The sequence below is a fragment of the Caenorhabditis briggsae genome, assembly GCF_000004555.2.
Source record: "Caenorhabditis briggsae complete genome, chrX, whole genome shotgun sequence".
NCBI classification, from domain to species: Eukaryota; Metazoa; Nematoda; class Chromadorea; order Rhabditida; family Rhabditidae; genus Caenorhabditis; species Caenorhabditis briggsae.
This window is the reverse complement of record NC_013491.2, coordinates 8,651,218-8,667,325: the sequence shown is the minus strand read 5'-3', so window position 1 is coordinate 8,667,325 and position 16,108 is coordinate 8,651,218. Positions and strand designations below refer to the sequence as shown.

The window sequence follows — 16,108 nt, the reverse complement described above, 5'->3', positions numbered from 1 at the left end:
TATTCAGCAACACTCATCGAGCTCATCGGGTCAGTAAAATTGATGAAACCATTCGAAATTGGAGTCTTCTCATGAAGATGCGTCTGTGTGGCTAGAAGATTTCACAAAACACACTGAGAAAAAAATGTGTTCATTAATGCCACAATGAGCCCTAATTTTGTGTTTTTCGGGCCAACCCTATGCGTGCAGTTTGAAGTCGACTATCTCGGTTTCTGAGTAAGATATCAAAATTTGTCAACTAATTACTTGTTTACCATATTAACATCAACATTTTTTCTGTTGACAAAATTATGATATCTCTCACAGGAACCGAGATAATTGAGCTCAAAAGCACGTATAGGGATGGGTGTCTTACTCTTACATTTACGGTGAAATCTTCTTGGTAAACCCAGTAGTTCTCACTTTATTGAGACTATTTAACACGAAAAAATTATCGAGAAACAACATTTCACTGTTTTGAGTCTTTCTCATGTTTTAAGCTTTTCTGAACCATGTTGTTCAAAGGAAACAAAATGTCTTTTTTTAATTCAAAATGAGATTTCACCTGGTTTTCAAATATTTTCCCTATTGATTTTTTGGTTTATCCTCTATTTTTTACAAATTTTGAGTGACAAAATCATTGTCATGGTTTCCATTGACACTGAAAACTTGTAATCTGAAAGAAGCAAGCTTAAAAACTCAAATTCATGAGCCGGGCAACCGATATATCATTTACCGAGAATTCGAAAGAACTTCATTTGTGGAGCTTTGTCCGAAACCAATCAACCAATTATTAGAAGTCAGAAAAACAGTTCAGGGCAACCATTCTAAGGTGGTGAGCAAAACGGCGGGAAGAATTGAAAAATTAGGGAAGAGGTGGATATAAACGGGTGAGTGTGTATTCATAGTCATCAGGATCTTGGAACCTAGTGAAACGATATGAACAATTGCCAACAGACTTGGGGAAAAATAAAATAAGGAAAAAAATGAAAGAATGGAATATTGTAATTGTACCGAGTTGTTTTTACGATGTCAATGGGTCAGTGGGAAGGGGCAAAGAAAGTAAGAAAAACGGTATTTGATGAGCAATGCGTCGGTAGAAATTACTCATTGAGCGCTCTGTTGAGGGCCTCCTGAATGTGGACGAATGCGTCACGTCCCAAGTAGTCTGGCTGTCCGGCCTCCCAAGCAGCGCGGCGTTCCTCTGTGGATGGAGTTGGAGCCTGAAAAAGATTATGATATTTGACGATAGGAATTATTTTCCAATTTTTTGGGAACGCCCGACAGATAAAAATCAATAACAGAAGAATGTTCGTTTGTTGGTTTTTAGTTTGGCTAATTAAGCATGGGTTTCAGCTTCTCAACACCTACAAATCTAGTCCGATATGTTTTAAGTAATCTCTACTTACTGATGCACCTAATTTCTAGAATTTTTCATAGTCAAACCTTTTTTTCCGGTAAAAATTAAAAAAATACGAATTTTGAAGCAAAAACTCGACTTTTCGAAGCATACCCTCGACTTCCTAGCATGCGCCATATACAGTTTTACCCCGAGAGTAATACTAGAAAAACTTTGAAACAGTTCAGCAAGTGTTACTCTCGAAAATATTATTTTTAACTTATTTCGTAATACTTTCGACCAAATTGATTTTTCAATGTTTTTCTTCTTTTTTTATCGAGAAAAAGCAATCCAAAAGAAATTCAGAACAAAACTTGCAAAATCAAACCCTCGTGCTATGAAAAATTCAAGAATATAGAAAATACCAAACTGTTATTACCTTGTGCTCCTCGCGTCTCTCGACTGGCACAAACGCCGGGCATGGAGTATTGTTAGTCTGAAAGAAACAATTCACTTCAAATCAAGTTAGTTTTCAATTAAAAAATCTCCGTTGAAATATTCTCACAAAAAAAGCATTCACAGGTCAACTCACATAATGCTCCACTTCCCGATCCACGTCAGGATCGACTGTGTATTCATGCATTTGGCTATTAAAGCAATCCGTACTACCAACTATATCCTGAGATTCTTCATGCGGTTGGTTATGTTGATGAGCAGCTGATACATGCTGTGGTTGCTCTTCATGATGATGATGGGATGGCTCATTGTTGCTCTTTTGCTCACTACTCTGAGCATCATTATCAAACGAGGGGAACATGTTAACCGATTGGACGACATGCATTACAAAATTCCCAATATCCTTCACAATCGAGTTCTTCCTCTCCATTTTAGGTTGCTCATCTGTATGAACTCGTTCCACAACATGATGATGAGATGGGAATACTGTAGCATGCTCATTTGTCCTTGACTGGAAGAGTTTGATAGGAAAAAAACAAACATCACACATTAATAACAACATGCTCATACATAAACCATAACAACTTCATGCTGAATTTAAACAAACCGTGTGGGTAACATGGGCGTGGTAGATGTTCTGCCAGTGCTTGAAGTGCTCTCCGGTGTGAACAGCGGCGGATCCGTGCCATGGCTTGACGCTTCCGATGAAGTGAACGATCTTGGTGTTGGCTCCGTATCTGAAAAATAATTGTTTTGTGAAATCGATCCTTTGAATTCTTAGAAATCAACGATTAGTAGGATTTACCTCTTGTAAGCGGCGGCATATGTGTAAAAGGCTCCGGCGGTCATGTTATAGATGAATGGAAGTCTGTGCTCAGCTGGGAGTGTGCTCCAGTTGCTGAAAAAGTCGTTGAGCAATCCCTGGTCTCCTCCATCGTAAGATCCGTGTGTCACGGCAAAGTCGACGAGTTGTCCTGAAAAATATAAATTTCCAAGAGGTTCATATTGAGGGAATTTTGAGTAGAGTTGGGGCATTCATTGGGCGAATCGCCCAGGTGATCTAAGTCTGGCGACGCCCTCATTATTTCCAGGAAGCTTGCGGCGAAAGCAGAGCGTGACGTGTACATGACTTGGGCGAGACTACGACATTATTTGAGAAAGTTGCCTAGGTTTTGGGTGCTTGCAAACCAAATGGGCACTCTTGCCTCAGCGGCGGGATCAAAGCAGCTCATTTTCGCGGCTAAATTGCCTTAAATTCCCTGACACGGTCAAGAATCATAACAACCGCACTGCACATAATTCGGAGGGTACAACAATTCGGGGGTACAAGAGGGTACAACGTGATTTAGGGGTACAAAATTCACAATTTGGGGGTACAAAACTATGCTTTTTCAGGTATTTTGTACTCTTGAATTGAGGATTTTGTACGCCTAAATTGCTTTGTACCCCAATGACCCCAAAAATTTTGTACCCACCGAATTATTTGCCCAACCGCACAGCAGTTGCAGATTAGGGACCAAAAGCTTTGAAATACGCAAACTATGAAGTTCAAAAAGCCTAAATCCATCCTTAAAACTTTCAAATCCTTCCCCAACTCACTGTAGGTCTCGTGATTTGGAACAAAGACGAACACTCCGCTGTTGAAGGAATCTGGCCATCCGATATCGGCAGCGGCGGAGAATTCTGGGCGAGTGAAGAGCTCATCAGCATTGCGAATCACCAAGGTATCGGCATCCAAGAAAACGCATTTGGTGTACTGGGTGAGTCTCCAGCAGTGAAGCTTGGTGAAGGTGACACCGAGATCTGGCCGCTCGATCAACTTCAAGTTGTCTGAGTCGTTGCTGTTGAAGACGTCAACGATGGAAACGTCATCGAAGTGTTCCTCGAGCTGCTTACGGACTGGAGCGGACACCTGGGATTTTGAGATAAACGATGGTGAACATCTAAAAATCTGCAAACTGACCTGGTTACTGATAAGGCAGTGGATTTTGCGAGTGGTTCCAGCGGTTCTGAGCGAGTGGACGAGAACGAGAGCTCCTTGAGCGTAACTGTCGTTGGTGGCAAGAGTGATCCAGGCCTCAGACATATTCTGGAAAACGCATTTATATATTTGCGCGATGATTTTTGATCAGACGGGTATTATAAGAAAAGAGTAGGAGCAAAAATGAAAGAAGAAAACTTTGACAAGAAATGATGATATATTTACTCGGCCGAACGTGTCCGCGTTTCGGGGTTTGAAATACGACCGACGAGAAGGCAGCTGAACGAAAAAATGAGGAGCGAATGCCAGGGCGGATGTGGATGCATATGAATGAGAGAGAAGGAGGAATAGAGATATAGAGATATGCAAAACGTTCGGAAGTGTTTTTGAAACAGTAACATGAGTCACGTGACCAACTAATCTGTGGTCATTGAGAATGTTCTAGAAATTGAAATAGTGACTCATAAAACCTTGCGGAAGGTTCTAGAAGCAAGTGGTCCTGACAGAATGAAATTTCATCCAGGATTGTCATGGAAGAAAATGAAGATACTGAAAGAGATAATAGAAGAAAAGTGGGGGCGCGGGAAGGAAGATGCAAAGAGAGAGAGAGAGAGAAAGTTGTATCTGATCCCGGGGTGCATCCCATTCTCCAAACCAAATTCACAGAAAACAGATAGAAAAAGATATGGTGTCGGAGGCTCGGGAAGTGTGTGGGTTGCAGTGTGTAGAGAGAAGGCGAAACTAGTGAAACGACCACTCTTTTCTCCTCGATAACAGGCTGTTTTACGGACAGCTGTCCTTCTTGCTACTCTCTTTTTTCACTTTTTTCTGGGACTCCATAGAACGCGCTCCAAAGGATATGGCTGATTTTGCAATGTGGCTATTTCGGAGAGAGTAGAGATCAAGTGGACTTTTTTCTTTTTTTTTTGCCTTATCTGCCACTACTGACCACCGCAAACAGAAAGGGAAAATGTGAGAAAACTGATAAAGGCATGAAGAAGAAAGGACACATAAAAAATTGAAAGAGAGAGAGAGTGAACCTCCTTTTTTTATAATAAAAATCGGAGAATGGCAAAAAAGACTAGAGGGTACTAGAACCTTCGAGAACCATTTTTTCGTCCCATCAATTCAATTTTACGATGTCCTCCCTCCTATCACAAACTTTGAAATGGAAGGAAAAAGGTAATAGGAAGCAGGGAATGATCATCAGGTGTCTCAGTATGTACTATGTTGCTTCATCTCCTTCTTCACTCTACTTTTTTGTATCAACACATCACATGAAACGAAACGAAATGCGTCCCTCTGCTGCACCTCAGGAGTTGCCGCTGTTTGCTCACCGAAAATAATATAGAAGAAGAAGAAGACAAAAAAAGTGGGACATCCTAAATCACAAGTGAAAACCAGGTTTCTGGTGATTTCAACAAAAATAAACTGGGTACTCTTTGCAAAGAAATTTTGAAATTGGGACAAGAACCCGATGACATTGATTTTGATTGACGAGTTTGTTAGGATATATGTGATTAGGGAGGCTTCTGTACTTAGAACAGGAAAAATCAAAGAAAAAAAGTTTAGAAAAAGCCAGAAAAAGAGAAAAAGAGATACAATCGAGGGAAAGGGGACTCAAATTTCAAAAAGCGAGTAGAAATCCCTTCTTGGTTACGTTTTAGGAGAATTGTCATGATGTGATAAATAGTTCGAAAAACAAATGACGTCATTACCATGCACTATTGTCTATATATTGTATGTTTTTTGACCGAAATAAACAACGAAAAAAACTCCATTCATTTGACAACTTGAAATATGATATCAGTGTGAGACTGGGAAATTAGGGGAACCCCGTGATGGTCATAAAATGGCCACCTGATGAAATGATCATAAAATTTCTCTACCTTAAAGCTAGAATCAATTTTCAACCGGTTTTTTATTGCAGAGTTTAGTTTAACAGACGATTAACGGTTAGTCACAGATTAGCAAATTAGATGAAAAAAACGTTTTAATGGCTTAAAAGATTTATGAAGATTTTGAGGCCAAACAACCACTGAAATAAAAATCCAAATGTTTTTCAAACGTTTTGCTCCTGGCAACGTAAACGCATTTTGGAAAAAAAAAACCAATAGAAAACGAAATGTTTATTTTCTTGCCCAAAAAGAAGACAAGAAAAAAGAGATGTCTAGAGTGCACCCTACTGAATAATCCCGTTTTTCTTCCCTCCGTGGAGCAAGCACAGCTCCCTATGCACATCTGCGAAGTATGAAAAAAAAATTGAGGGCGCCTCTCCCCGAAAGAAGAGAATACGAGAAGACGTGGAGAGAGCAAGAAAAAAAAGAATGGAGGAATCAAGTGTGATGGAATACGTGCAATGTGGCACATTCATCTTGTTCGCTTTTTCTGGGTACTCGTCTCAATTATTACTTTTGTACTAAAAACATTGAAAAATGAAGAGAAATTGATGTTTATTGAACATGTAAAGCTTGGCATATACTCGAACATGTGCAAGGAATATATTCGAATATGAAAAATGGCCTAGGAACCCAAGAGTCGTGTACTCCTCGTGGACTAGTCCAGCAAATGTTAAAAGGATTTTGAGCTAGAAGAATAATTGTTCGCGAAGTTTACTCACAAGCTCATCAAAATGTGGAGGAAAATATTTTAAATTAGTAAAAAGGTGGATAATTATTATTCTTGTCCGGTTGCGATGAGTTTTGCCGCGGAAAATTCATTGAAAAGCGCATTTCGAGCAGAACAAAATGTTAAAAAATGAAATAACTTTGTGATTGAAGTAGCATGCATTCATTTAAAAAAACTTTTATAAGTTACACGATTTGCTTTAAATTAAATTTTCGGCAGAAACGTTCATTGCCGCCGAACAAAAAGAAAAAATCTCGAAAAACTAAAAAAAAGTCAGAAATGAGCAACTTATTAGACCACAAACCTTATTAGACCTACCAACTTATTAGACCACAAACCGGAATACGTCCAATTTCAAAAAATCTTTCAAGGAATCGGTTTTGAAATTTAAAACAAATTGAACTTAGAATACGAAAGTGAAAATGAAAGTTTTTACAATTCCAAAAACGCCAATTTTAAATTGTGAAGCAAATAACTTAGAGGCAATACATCTCCACATCCATTTGAACAGTGAAATGTGACCAGTAAAGTATAATTAACATTCTTAGACTTCACTATATATTTAAGAGACCACTAAACCCTAGAAAACCCCCATGCAACCTTGCGTTACACTCTGAGTAATTGATTAATCAGAATGGACAAGAAAAGTGTAATCAATTGTCCATTTTGCAACTTTGTTTGTTTCGCAGAAGTCAATAAACAGTTTCACTTGCCAAATTTTTCTTCTCAGTCTCAAGTTAATTATCCTTTTGTGTGCCGCTTTTTTTTTCTCCGCCTCGTTATCGCAACTTTCACATTTGGGGTTTTTTGTTGATAAAAAAGAAACATTTGCGTTTTATAAGTTCTATTTGAATCGCAGTGAGAATAAGAAGAAAATGGGGAGTAAGAGTTGAAGAAAAAAAAAGAAGAAAAAACACTTTGAGAGAAGTGGAACGCGCACAAAACAAAACCGAGAGTTCCAAGAAGCCGCCATAAGGATGGTAGAGAAAAGATGGCGGCTCGGAGCCCAGTTGGAAAAAAAGGGCACATGAATTGATAAGAGAATCTTGCAGGAAATGAACTGATTGACACAAGAAGTGCACCAGAATGGGAGATAATTATTTTATTTGTAAACAAGTTGAAGTTGAAATTTTTGTCATAAACTCTAGTGAAAGAATATTACACCAATAATTAGAGAATAGACAAAATTACAGCGTAAACATTCATGAAAATTTAAAAACATTGGCATTCAAAAAACTAGTGAAAAATACCGTAACAGAAGTCAACTTTCAACTTCGCGCTCATTTATCTCGATTACTGTAAAGATATCGAAAAATTGTCAACTAGTAATTTTTATCGTAATACGACCAATATTTCATCAGTTGACAAGTTTTTGACATATTTCCCAAGGATCGAGATAATTTAGTTTGAAAAAGTTCGATTTTGCGATTCAGTTAAAGTAAATACGATGGACTTCTGAAATTTCGTCACGTGAGTTTCAACAAAATATTTCATGACAAAAACTGCTGTAGGATATAATTTCTGACAACATAAGTATTTGAGAAAGCCTATTTTTCAATTTGGTGAATTTTGCAGAAAAATTTTTAATATACATAAAAACAATCGAAAGTTACAAACCTCGGAAAATCTCTTCACATCCAAAAAAATTATCAAATGCTGTGTATTTCTTGAAACTTTCACAAAATCCATCATAGTCTAATTATTTTTGAACTACCGCCAAAACATAATTGTCTAGGCCACATTTATGAAAACAACTGGATATTTGAAACAATGAGATTTCACTTCTTGACAAAAAATCAAAATAACTCGAGAAAGAACATTTTTGTGATTTTTTGCCACTTGAAGCAATTTCACAAAATATTGTTAAAACGCAGGCAGAAAGAAAATTGATTCAAATACTTTGCCGTGCTCTAATTTTGTGAACCTGGAAAAACTAAAACTTACAAAATTTCTGAAAAACTGATTGCCATCTCATAATATTTACTAGATATTCTACTTGACGTTATTTTAGTTATATTTTAAAACTTTGAGAAATTTGATATTTTTGATTAAACACCATTACCTTATGATTTTCCCTCTTTCCCTCAAAAATTGTTTTTGTTGATTTACAGAAACCTTTTTGAATAAATGTTCAATCATCACGACGTCCCCACTGTCCAACTTCTGATCAAATTCTATTCCTATCCTTCAACTATCAGTCACCCTATTCTCGACTTCAAGATTCCTTTATTCGGAAAAAGGTCAACAAATAAAAAGCTTGCCTGGTGGGGAACACGCAACAACAGAAGAGGAGAAAAATCAGATTTGATACACACGTGAGTAAACAAAGTGGAAGATGTATCCACAAAACGTCAAAAAATGTGTCCAGCCTTTTTTGTGCTCTTCGTTTTCCATGTTCGTAGCCTGCGCAAACAGTGGTTCTATAAAAATGGCGCGATGGCAAGTTGGAATGGCATTCTAACGACCACCATGACTCGAACCCTTCCTTCCGTTCTTTTCTTCGCTCTTATCATCAAAGCATGTAAGTTTCCAAGAACAGTATCAACTAGAAAAATCCCCTCTGTTCCCAGACTCCGACTGCTATTTTGCTTTCCTTCAAGCTTCCGGTCCATGTTCCTCTGATTCTGACTGTGGTGGATCCCCGTGTGTGATGGATGTAAAGTCTGGAAGCCATGTGTGCTGCAAGCCAAAACCAGGAACTACAGCTCCACGTGGGTTGTTTGTTCATCAAAAAAGGAAATGTTCCATTGTTACAGAATGCCCCGGTGGTATGACGTACACTGGAATCCCTGTTCTTTGTGACCCAGCTGATGGAGATGATGGTTGTCCAGCTGGATACACTTGCAGCGCTAGTTCAAGTGATTTCACAAAAGTGAGTGAGAAAAGGAAAACAATGAAAGTGAACGTAGAACAACAGCTAGAACACAGCATGCAGTTCAAAGAAGTTTTCTCGAACTTGCCGTGAAACCTGTAATATAAAGGCCCCAAACTGTTAAGTTTGAGCTTATATTTCAGCTAGCGCAAGATATCACAAATCTGTCAACTGATAAAACGTTTTTGATATTTTGATAAAAAATGAATCAAGCGACAACATGGTATATCTTTAATTGTCTCAAAGTTAAAAGTTAGGGACCCTCCTAATACATGTTTACGGTAACAGGGCATCTTATTGAGATTGAAAAACCTCTAGCGAAATCTCTAATCGTCAACTTTGACCAAATTTATCTCGGTCCCTGTAAGACATGTCTAAAATCGTTTATCAGTAAATCGTGAAGAACGTTTTGACAATTGAATACTTTGTGATATTTCACACAAGGAACGAAAAAAAAAGATTCAAGATTGACCCATAATTTTTTCTAAAATCCCCTTCTTTCTGGATGGATGTGTTTTGGCACTGATCCAAATGCTAGGTTGTAAATCTTGCACTCTACTTCCTACAACTTGTTTTCTGCTTGTCTCATTCTGAATTTTGTATAATCTCTTAATTGCAGGATTCTGCTTCTCCAAACTCACTTTGCTGCAAAGCCTAAAAAGTCACATGTTACTCTTTCTTCTCCCTCAAATCTACACCTGTAAATAATCAATTTTGAGATTGTATCATTCAACAAAAAGCAATAAATTAATTCATTCTTACATTAAAGAAATAGACAGTGTTAAATTAATAATAATTTTAGAGAAATGCAACATCGAATACAATTTTAAGTGTTTAATGACTATTGTTCAACGGGAAGGAAAAAAATACCCGGAAGTGTGCAAACGAGAGAAACCATGCGACACGTTCCTATAGAAATTATCAGGATTTTTTGAAATCACAATTTTGTGCCCTCCTCGATGGTGACAGCTGGAAGGATAATGCTTCTAGCCGAGCATTTATGGTGGTCGTACTGAACTTCGAGCACTTCACAGTTAGTTCCATCATATGGTCTCCAAGCCTGGAGCTCTGCTTTTTTCCTGGAAAAACTGATTCTGATTTATTGGGACCTTTTTCAAATTTTGAAGGCACCTCTCCATCTCAAGCCTCTCTGTGGAGTCGAGTGGACTTTCTTCCTCCGGTTGGTATACTGACGGAGCTTCCATTGGTGATTTAATGGGCAATGATGATTTCAAACCATCCAAACTTAAAAAGAAAACATTTCCATAAGTTCAAAAATTGTGTTTTCTACTCACTTGCTGCTGTTCCTATAGTACGTGCTTGCCGACGCGCTTCGAATATCGTCCGGAACTGGAAGTGGTCGGTTCCTGAAGAGATCGAGGATACACATATAATTATAAAACTCCTACACGTGAACAATATTATAGAAACAAACTAGGTGCCTGGGATTTTCTTTCAGATCAACGTAATACCTAATTACTTTGTGGGGAAGAGCCTGTGAGAACCCACGTACACATAATTGCTTTAAACAACTACTACACACTCATTCGATCTTTGAAAAGTGTACTTTTCGTTGAAAGTACTCACAGTTTAGAAACTGACCGTCGACTCCAGAATAGAAGACTTTTGAAAGCAGTGCGAAAGTTTTCAGCTCGATACGCATAGAGAACCGGATTAAGAGCACAGTTGACATAGGGGAACAAATGAATGATATTTACAATGATTCTCATCAATAGAGTTGTTATCCGAACACGGAAAATTGCAGAGAATAAATTGAACAGCCAGAATGGAGACCTAAAAATTAACTTCATATTGAAATTCTAAAATTTGAGATCCATACCAGCAAAGGAGGTGGAAAAGAACAACCCGTTGTACACTTCGAGTAACTCTTTGGTAAGAAGACCTAGATCTTTTATTGCGATGAAGTCTTCGCGATCCTTTTGCTGCTTCTCGCAATTTACAAAAGACATGGTAGTAACAGTAGAAGATAACTAGTCCAGGAAGGATAAAGATCATCACCGAGCACACAGAGATGTACCTGAAATCCGATAAATTTGAAGTTCCGTTTCAACTTCCGCCTATCCCTAAATATAGATGCCCCAAAAATAAAACAAAGAAAAAAGAATCAAAAGAATAATATATGCTCCCTTCCCAACGTACCACTGTGCGTGTGGCGGACTTGGCCAATGAGCAATGCACAACGTGTGATTGGTTTCAATGGCATTCATGCCATTCTTTGGTCTCATTCGGACTATGGCCTGGAATATGAACCTTTATTTTAAATTGTTTGCTTTCATCTAATATACCTCCTCCGCGTAGATATAAAGAGGAAGACTACAGATAACTGCTGCGATCCACGCAAGCCCGCTCAAAAAGATGGCAGTGAGATAAGTTCTAAACGAAAAATTGAGAAAAATCCAATTAACTCTTAGTGCACTAACCTATATCTTCCACACAATTCACTTTTACACATCGCGATGTATCGATCAGCGGCGAGAAGAACGACAAAAAGGACAGATGCGTATTTTCCTGAAAATGAGATTTTTATAGGCGTTATCTCTCTTGAAAATTTTCAATTACCCGTTGCCTCTGTGCCATGGAAAATATGACAAATTACTAGTCCGAATGGCCAGCTATTGCCGTTCAATGACGTGGCGGCTACCAGAATCAAATCGGTTAGATAAATAAAGTCGGCAAGACATAATCCTATCATGTATACATTGGTGATGGATCGTAGGTATCTGAAAAAAGTGCATGGGATTTTTGGTTTGCATTATGAAAGCAAGGGGATTAAAATATTGAAAATATGATGAATGGAAACTCACGGTCTTTTAATGATTAGATAAATGACTATCAGGTTGACAGATCCCAAAGCAACGAGCAGAAGGTGCGTGACCGTCAACGCAAGACGTAAGTGCTTCGAAGAGTCGCTCATCGCATGCTGAAAAAAAAACAAATTGAGGAAATTCGTCATAATTTGTTTCTTTATGCAACAACTTGCTAGAAAAATAAGGGATAGAAATGGGTCAATTGTAGAGACTTGCAACTGCACACACGTGCCTGTATTTGGCAGTTTTCGTGCGTAATCGTATTTTTGGAGAATTAATTTTACGAAGAAGAATTTCAATAAAACGAATTGCTTTCCGAGAATTTTCAGTTATTTCGTGTTTTTGGAACCAGTTCTTGGAATATAAAAATAAGGATGCTGCGCAATTGGAAAATAAAACAAGGATCAGAATTTGGCCACAAGGTCGAAACAAATGAGAAAACAGATTGAGGATATATGCTAGGAAGGACTAGGGGCAATTAGAAAGAAGCGACTCCTCTCACATGTTTTGCTCCTCACAAAATAAAATAAACTTAAAAATCTGAATGTATCACCTACCTACATAATTCGAAAAAAGTTTTTTCTGACAAAAAAAACACATCATGAAAAAGTAAAAACGTGTGCCTGATATGAGATGAGATGAGTAAATGTACATTTGAGTTTGAAAATCACGTAAATTTTTGTAAGGATTATTTAGGATTAATTGCAGACTTCCTAGTAGAGAGGGAATACCATGTAGCCAGAATTGAAAAACATCGAAACAACGATCAAAAAAACAGAAAAAGCAGAGATAGTCAGATAGAATATGAGAAGAAGGTTCGCAAACAACCTAAATGACAGAAAAGTGAGATAGCTGTTGAATATTGCGCCTCGTCACTTTTTTCTTTGATATCGTGAGAAAAAGAAATGGATTGCTCCAACTCATAAGATTCTGGTTTCCTCTATTCAGAATCCACAGACCTTCAGAATGAGTCATTTATGGGTCAGAACCGCTGGAGGAATTTCAATTTTAAAGGATCCAATGTGCTTTTTTTCTGCTTTCGCATCTCTTTGTTTGCATATACCGCAACTCTTTGGTGGTACCGGAGAGAAACCCAAAATATTGGAAATGGTGAAAATCGTCAAGCGACCAAAACTCTCTTTTCTGAATCCACAAACACCGAGAAAAGGAGTCCTAGAAGGCATCAAAACTGCACATATTTGATAGTGTGACGTGATTTCAGATCATTAGAATGGAAGGAAGAAATGAAGGAAAAGAAAAGAAGAAGAAGAAGATACAAGGAGTCGAAAAAAAGGAGAATTAATCAAATGAAACAATATATGGTAACTCCGGATTGCGCATATCCACACGTATCCACATGTCCTGGTTACCTGTTGTTTGATTTGCTCCCCCAATGAGCAGCAAAATGAGTGTCAGATTTCAAGAGAGGAGGGAAAAACATGCGAAACGGGGGAAAAGGGTGTGCTTGTAACAAAGGATGATATGTATTTTTCCTCTGGACCTTCCAGGCAGAAAAAAAGTGTGTGGCGCGACGGAGGAGCCTTCGTCTTTCTATTTGAGGGTCTTAGTAAAAAAAAGAAAAAAAGAAACGAAAAAAGAAGAGTGAACCAAGAATGAATGGGTTGATCTGCACCTAGATTATTCACACCTTCAATGCACTTGGAACCTCTATTCTTGCCGTATCTTTTTTCGTGTCTCCTAATCTTTGAATGGGGGTTACACACGGAGACACATCATGCACTTTTGGGAAAAGAAAAAGACGCGGAAGGATTTCTCTTTTTTTAGCTAGTGTTCCAGTTTATTCAAAACTCCTCTTGATCCCAAGGGGGTGATCGAAACAAAAATGCCGTTCAGCTTCTACGAGTCTCCATTTCGTTTTTTCGAAAAAAATGTGCAAAATATTGTTGGTTGGTTCTCGGGAAATGATACAAGCGTTTGATAAAAAAGCTTCCAAAAAAAACGACGGAACCTACGGGGAGGGATATTGGACCAACACGAATATATTATTATTTTTCTAGAGTAAAATTGGAAAAAGAAAATATTGGAAGAAGGGTCACCGTGAATCGTAGGGAAAAGAAATCAAAAATTCCGATTATGAATCAATTCCTTCTATGAATCAAGAAATCGTTGAATTTTTGATTGAAAATTGATATATGTAATCTATCAGGACCTGTCAAAATCAAGAGCAAAGGTAGAGGTCAATTTCGTCAAAGACATTTCTTACTTCTTCGGAAAAAAAACATCATAATGACATCAAGGGTAGTGAGATGTGCACAGATCACGTTTTTTGATACACTTATGGTTATGAGAAAAAGGGCATGTTGGAAAAACAATGAGTAAAAAAGTTTTGAGAAACTGGGAGAATTTTCTTGATTTTTTTTTCAAATTTCGAATGAATCCAAGTGATGGAAAGATTTGAAAAAAATATATATATAAATGTTTACGAGAAATTGTCTAAAATATGAAATTTCTTCGACTGAAATTGGCTAGCGGAATCTAATATTTTTAGGGAGTCTAGATAGGCTATTTTTAACTTATCCTGAATTTTTCATAAAAATCTGGGTTCATTGGAAGATTCACTTGATACTCAATTTTGAAATTGGAAGATTACGAGACTGTAACTCTACACATGGGCTCTTGAACGTTTGCTGCTCCTCTATTGGTCAACAATTCAATTACACTCTATTAAAAAAAAAGTTCTCTCGTGGTAATCTCAAGGAACTTTTGTCGATGAATCACTTGATACTCTCATCAATGGACTTTTTGCAGGATACGTGAGAAAAAAAGAAACTTATTTAACTTTCAATGGGAACTTTCTACTTTTTTCCTTCTGTCTCACATTCATTCCTCCTGACTTTTCTAGAAGTTTTCAGGATACGGATCATACTAGAAATTCTGGAGAAGAGAAACAAAATATGAAAAATTACTGGATGAATCAGCGAAACCTTTGGAGTAACGGGAGAATAAGGTAGTATGGTTTTTAACAATGGGAAGAGCACAACGTGTTGTGCTCTGTCTCTTCTGACGCTCATTATTATTTTACTAATGGGATCTTCTCCCTCCTTAATTTTGGCACATCGTCTATGCATGACGTTCCATTCGTTCTCTTTTTTTTTTGAAAAATGATATTTTTCGCCAGAGGTATCTTTATTTGCTGCTACCCACATGGAACGAATAAATGCGAGAAGACAATTTAGCAATTTAGGCAATGCTTGAATAGATCGAAGGATTCGAAAAGCATATCCAAGAAATATGAATCTAGGTTTCAGAAGGAGAAAAAAGAATCCGAGACATATGGAACGTCTTTGAGCTCTACAGCTAATGAATGAAATTTAGTAGAAAGAAGAAGAAAAAAAAATAAGTAAAAAAAGAGGAGAGAAAAATAAATAGATCTATATGCTAGAAATCAGACGCGAGCTTCGCGCAGAAAAAAATTGCTTCTGAGTGAGTCAGACAGGGAAGGCGGAGGAGTACTACTACATAAGGAATCTAAAAGAATAAATTCTGGAATATTAAGAAGCGAGGGATGCAGGGTAGCACAAAAAGTTGAGTTGACAAAGAAAACAAGGAAGATGCGAAATTAGACAGCACCTCCCCTTTTTTCCATTGGTTTCCAATGACGTGTGTCGTTGAAACTTTTACATTTATGAGACATAGTATACGTATCCTCATTTTTTTGCTCTTTCTTCTTTGCACTATTTGTGCAAAGCTAGAAAAAAGTTCTAGGAAATGCAATTGTCACAAGATAAATGTTATAGAAACACTGGAGAGAAAAGGCGAGAGAGTGATTTGATTTTAGAATTTGGTTTTCGCAGGCGCTGGGAATCGTGACACACTAGATATGAGCAGTCAGTGATTCCAAAAAAGACGCAAAAAGCCAAACTCTTCCTGTTTGAAGACGTAAAAGTACACGTCTTCTAGGAATAATTAGAGATCACGCTCATGCATAATTTATGCCGCGAAATGGGATTGACCCAGAGAACCATTGCTTTTATTGCGACTCTTTTTTTCGTCCCAGACAAATC

At 37.6% G+C, this 16,108-nt stretch overlaps 3 protein-coding genes across 5 annotated transcripts; 1 reads left to right on the top strand and 2 right to left on the bottom strand.

Annotated features, from left to right (window-relative positions):
- Nucleotides 1–1,082: 1,082 nt before the first annotated feature.
- Cbr-gyg-1 lies at nt 1,083–3,860 on the bottom strand (the record flags this gene model as incomplete). Of its 3 annotated transcripts, XM_045239492.1 has the most annotated exons (7): nt 1,083–1,202; nt 1,758–1,814; nt 1,911–2,285; nt 2,382–2,511; nt 2,580–2,748; nt 3,374–3,686; nt 3,738–3,860. In XM_045239492.1, 7 exons carry the CDS (start codon nt 3,858–3,860, stop codon nt 1,083–1,085), a joined length of 1,287 nt encoding a protein of 428 aa, XP_045100893.1. The 3 variants fall into 3 exon arrangements, with proteins under 3 accessions (XP_045100893.1, XP_045100894.1, XP_002644389.1); XM_045239493.1 differs by lacking the exon at nt 1,911–2,285; XM_002644343.1 differs by lacking the exons at nt 1,758–1,814; nt 1,911–2,285.
- A 4,992-nt stretch (nt 3,861–8,852) lies between these two features.
- On the top strand, nt 8,853–9,913 carry CBG14231 (the record flags this gene model as incomplete). The annotated part of the gene is made up of 3 exons (XM_045239491.1): nt 8,853–8,904; nt 8,954–9,255; nt 9,875–9,913. 3 exons carry the CDS (start codon nt 8,853–8,855, stop codon nt 9,911–9,913), a joined length of 393 nt encoding a protein of 130 aa, XP_045095366.1.
- A 279-nt stretch (nt 9,914–10,192) lies between these two features.
- On the bottom strand, nt 10,193–12,190 carry Cbr-npr-16 (the record flags this gene model as incomplete). The annotated part of the gene is made up of 10 exons (XM_002644341.1): nt 10,193–10,334; nt 10,387–10,500; nt 10,551–10,622; nt 10,858–11,049; nt 11,096–11,293; nt 11,416–11,513; nt 11,562–11,649; nt 11,697–11,784; nt 11,836–11,996; nt 12,081–12,190. 10 exons carry the CDS (start codon nt 12,188–12,190, stop codon nt 10,193–10,195), a joined length of 1,263 nt encoding a protein of 420 aa, XP_002644387.1.
- Between the last annotated feature and the right edge of the window lie 3,918 nt (nt 12,191–16,108).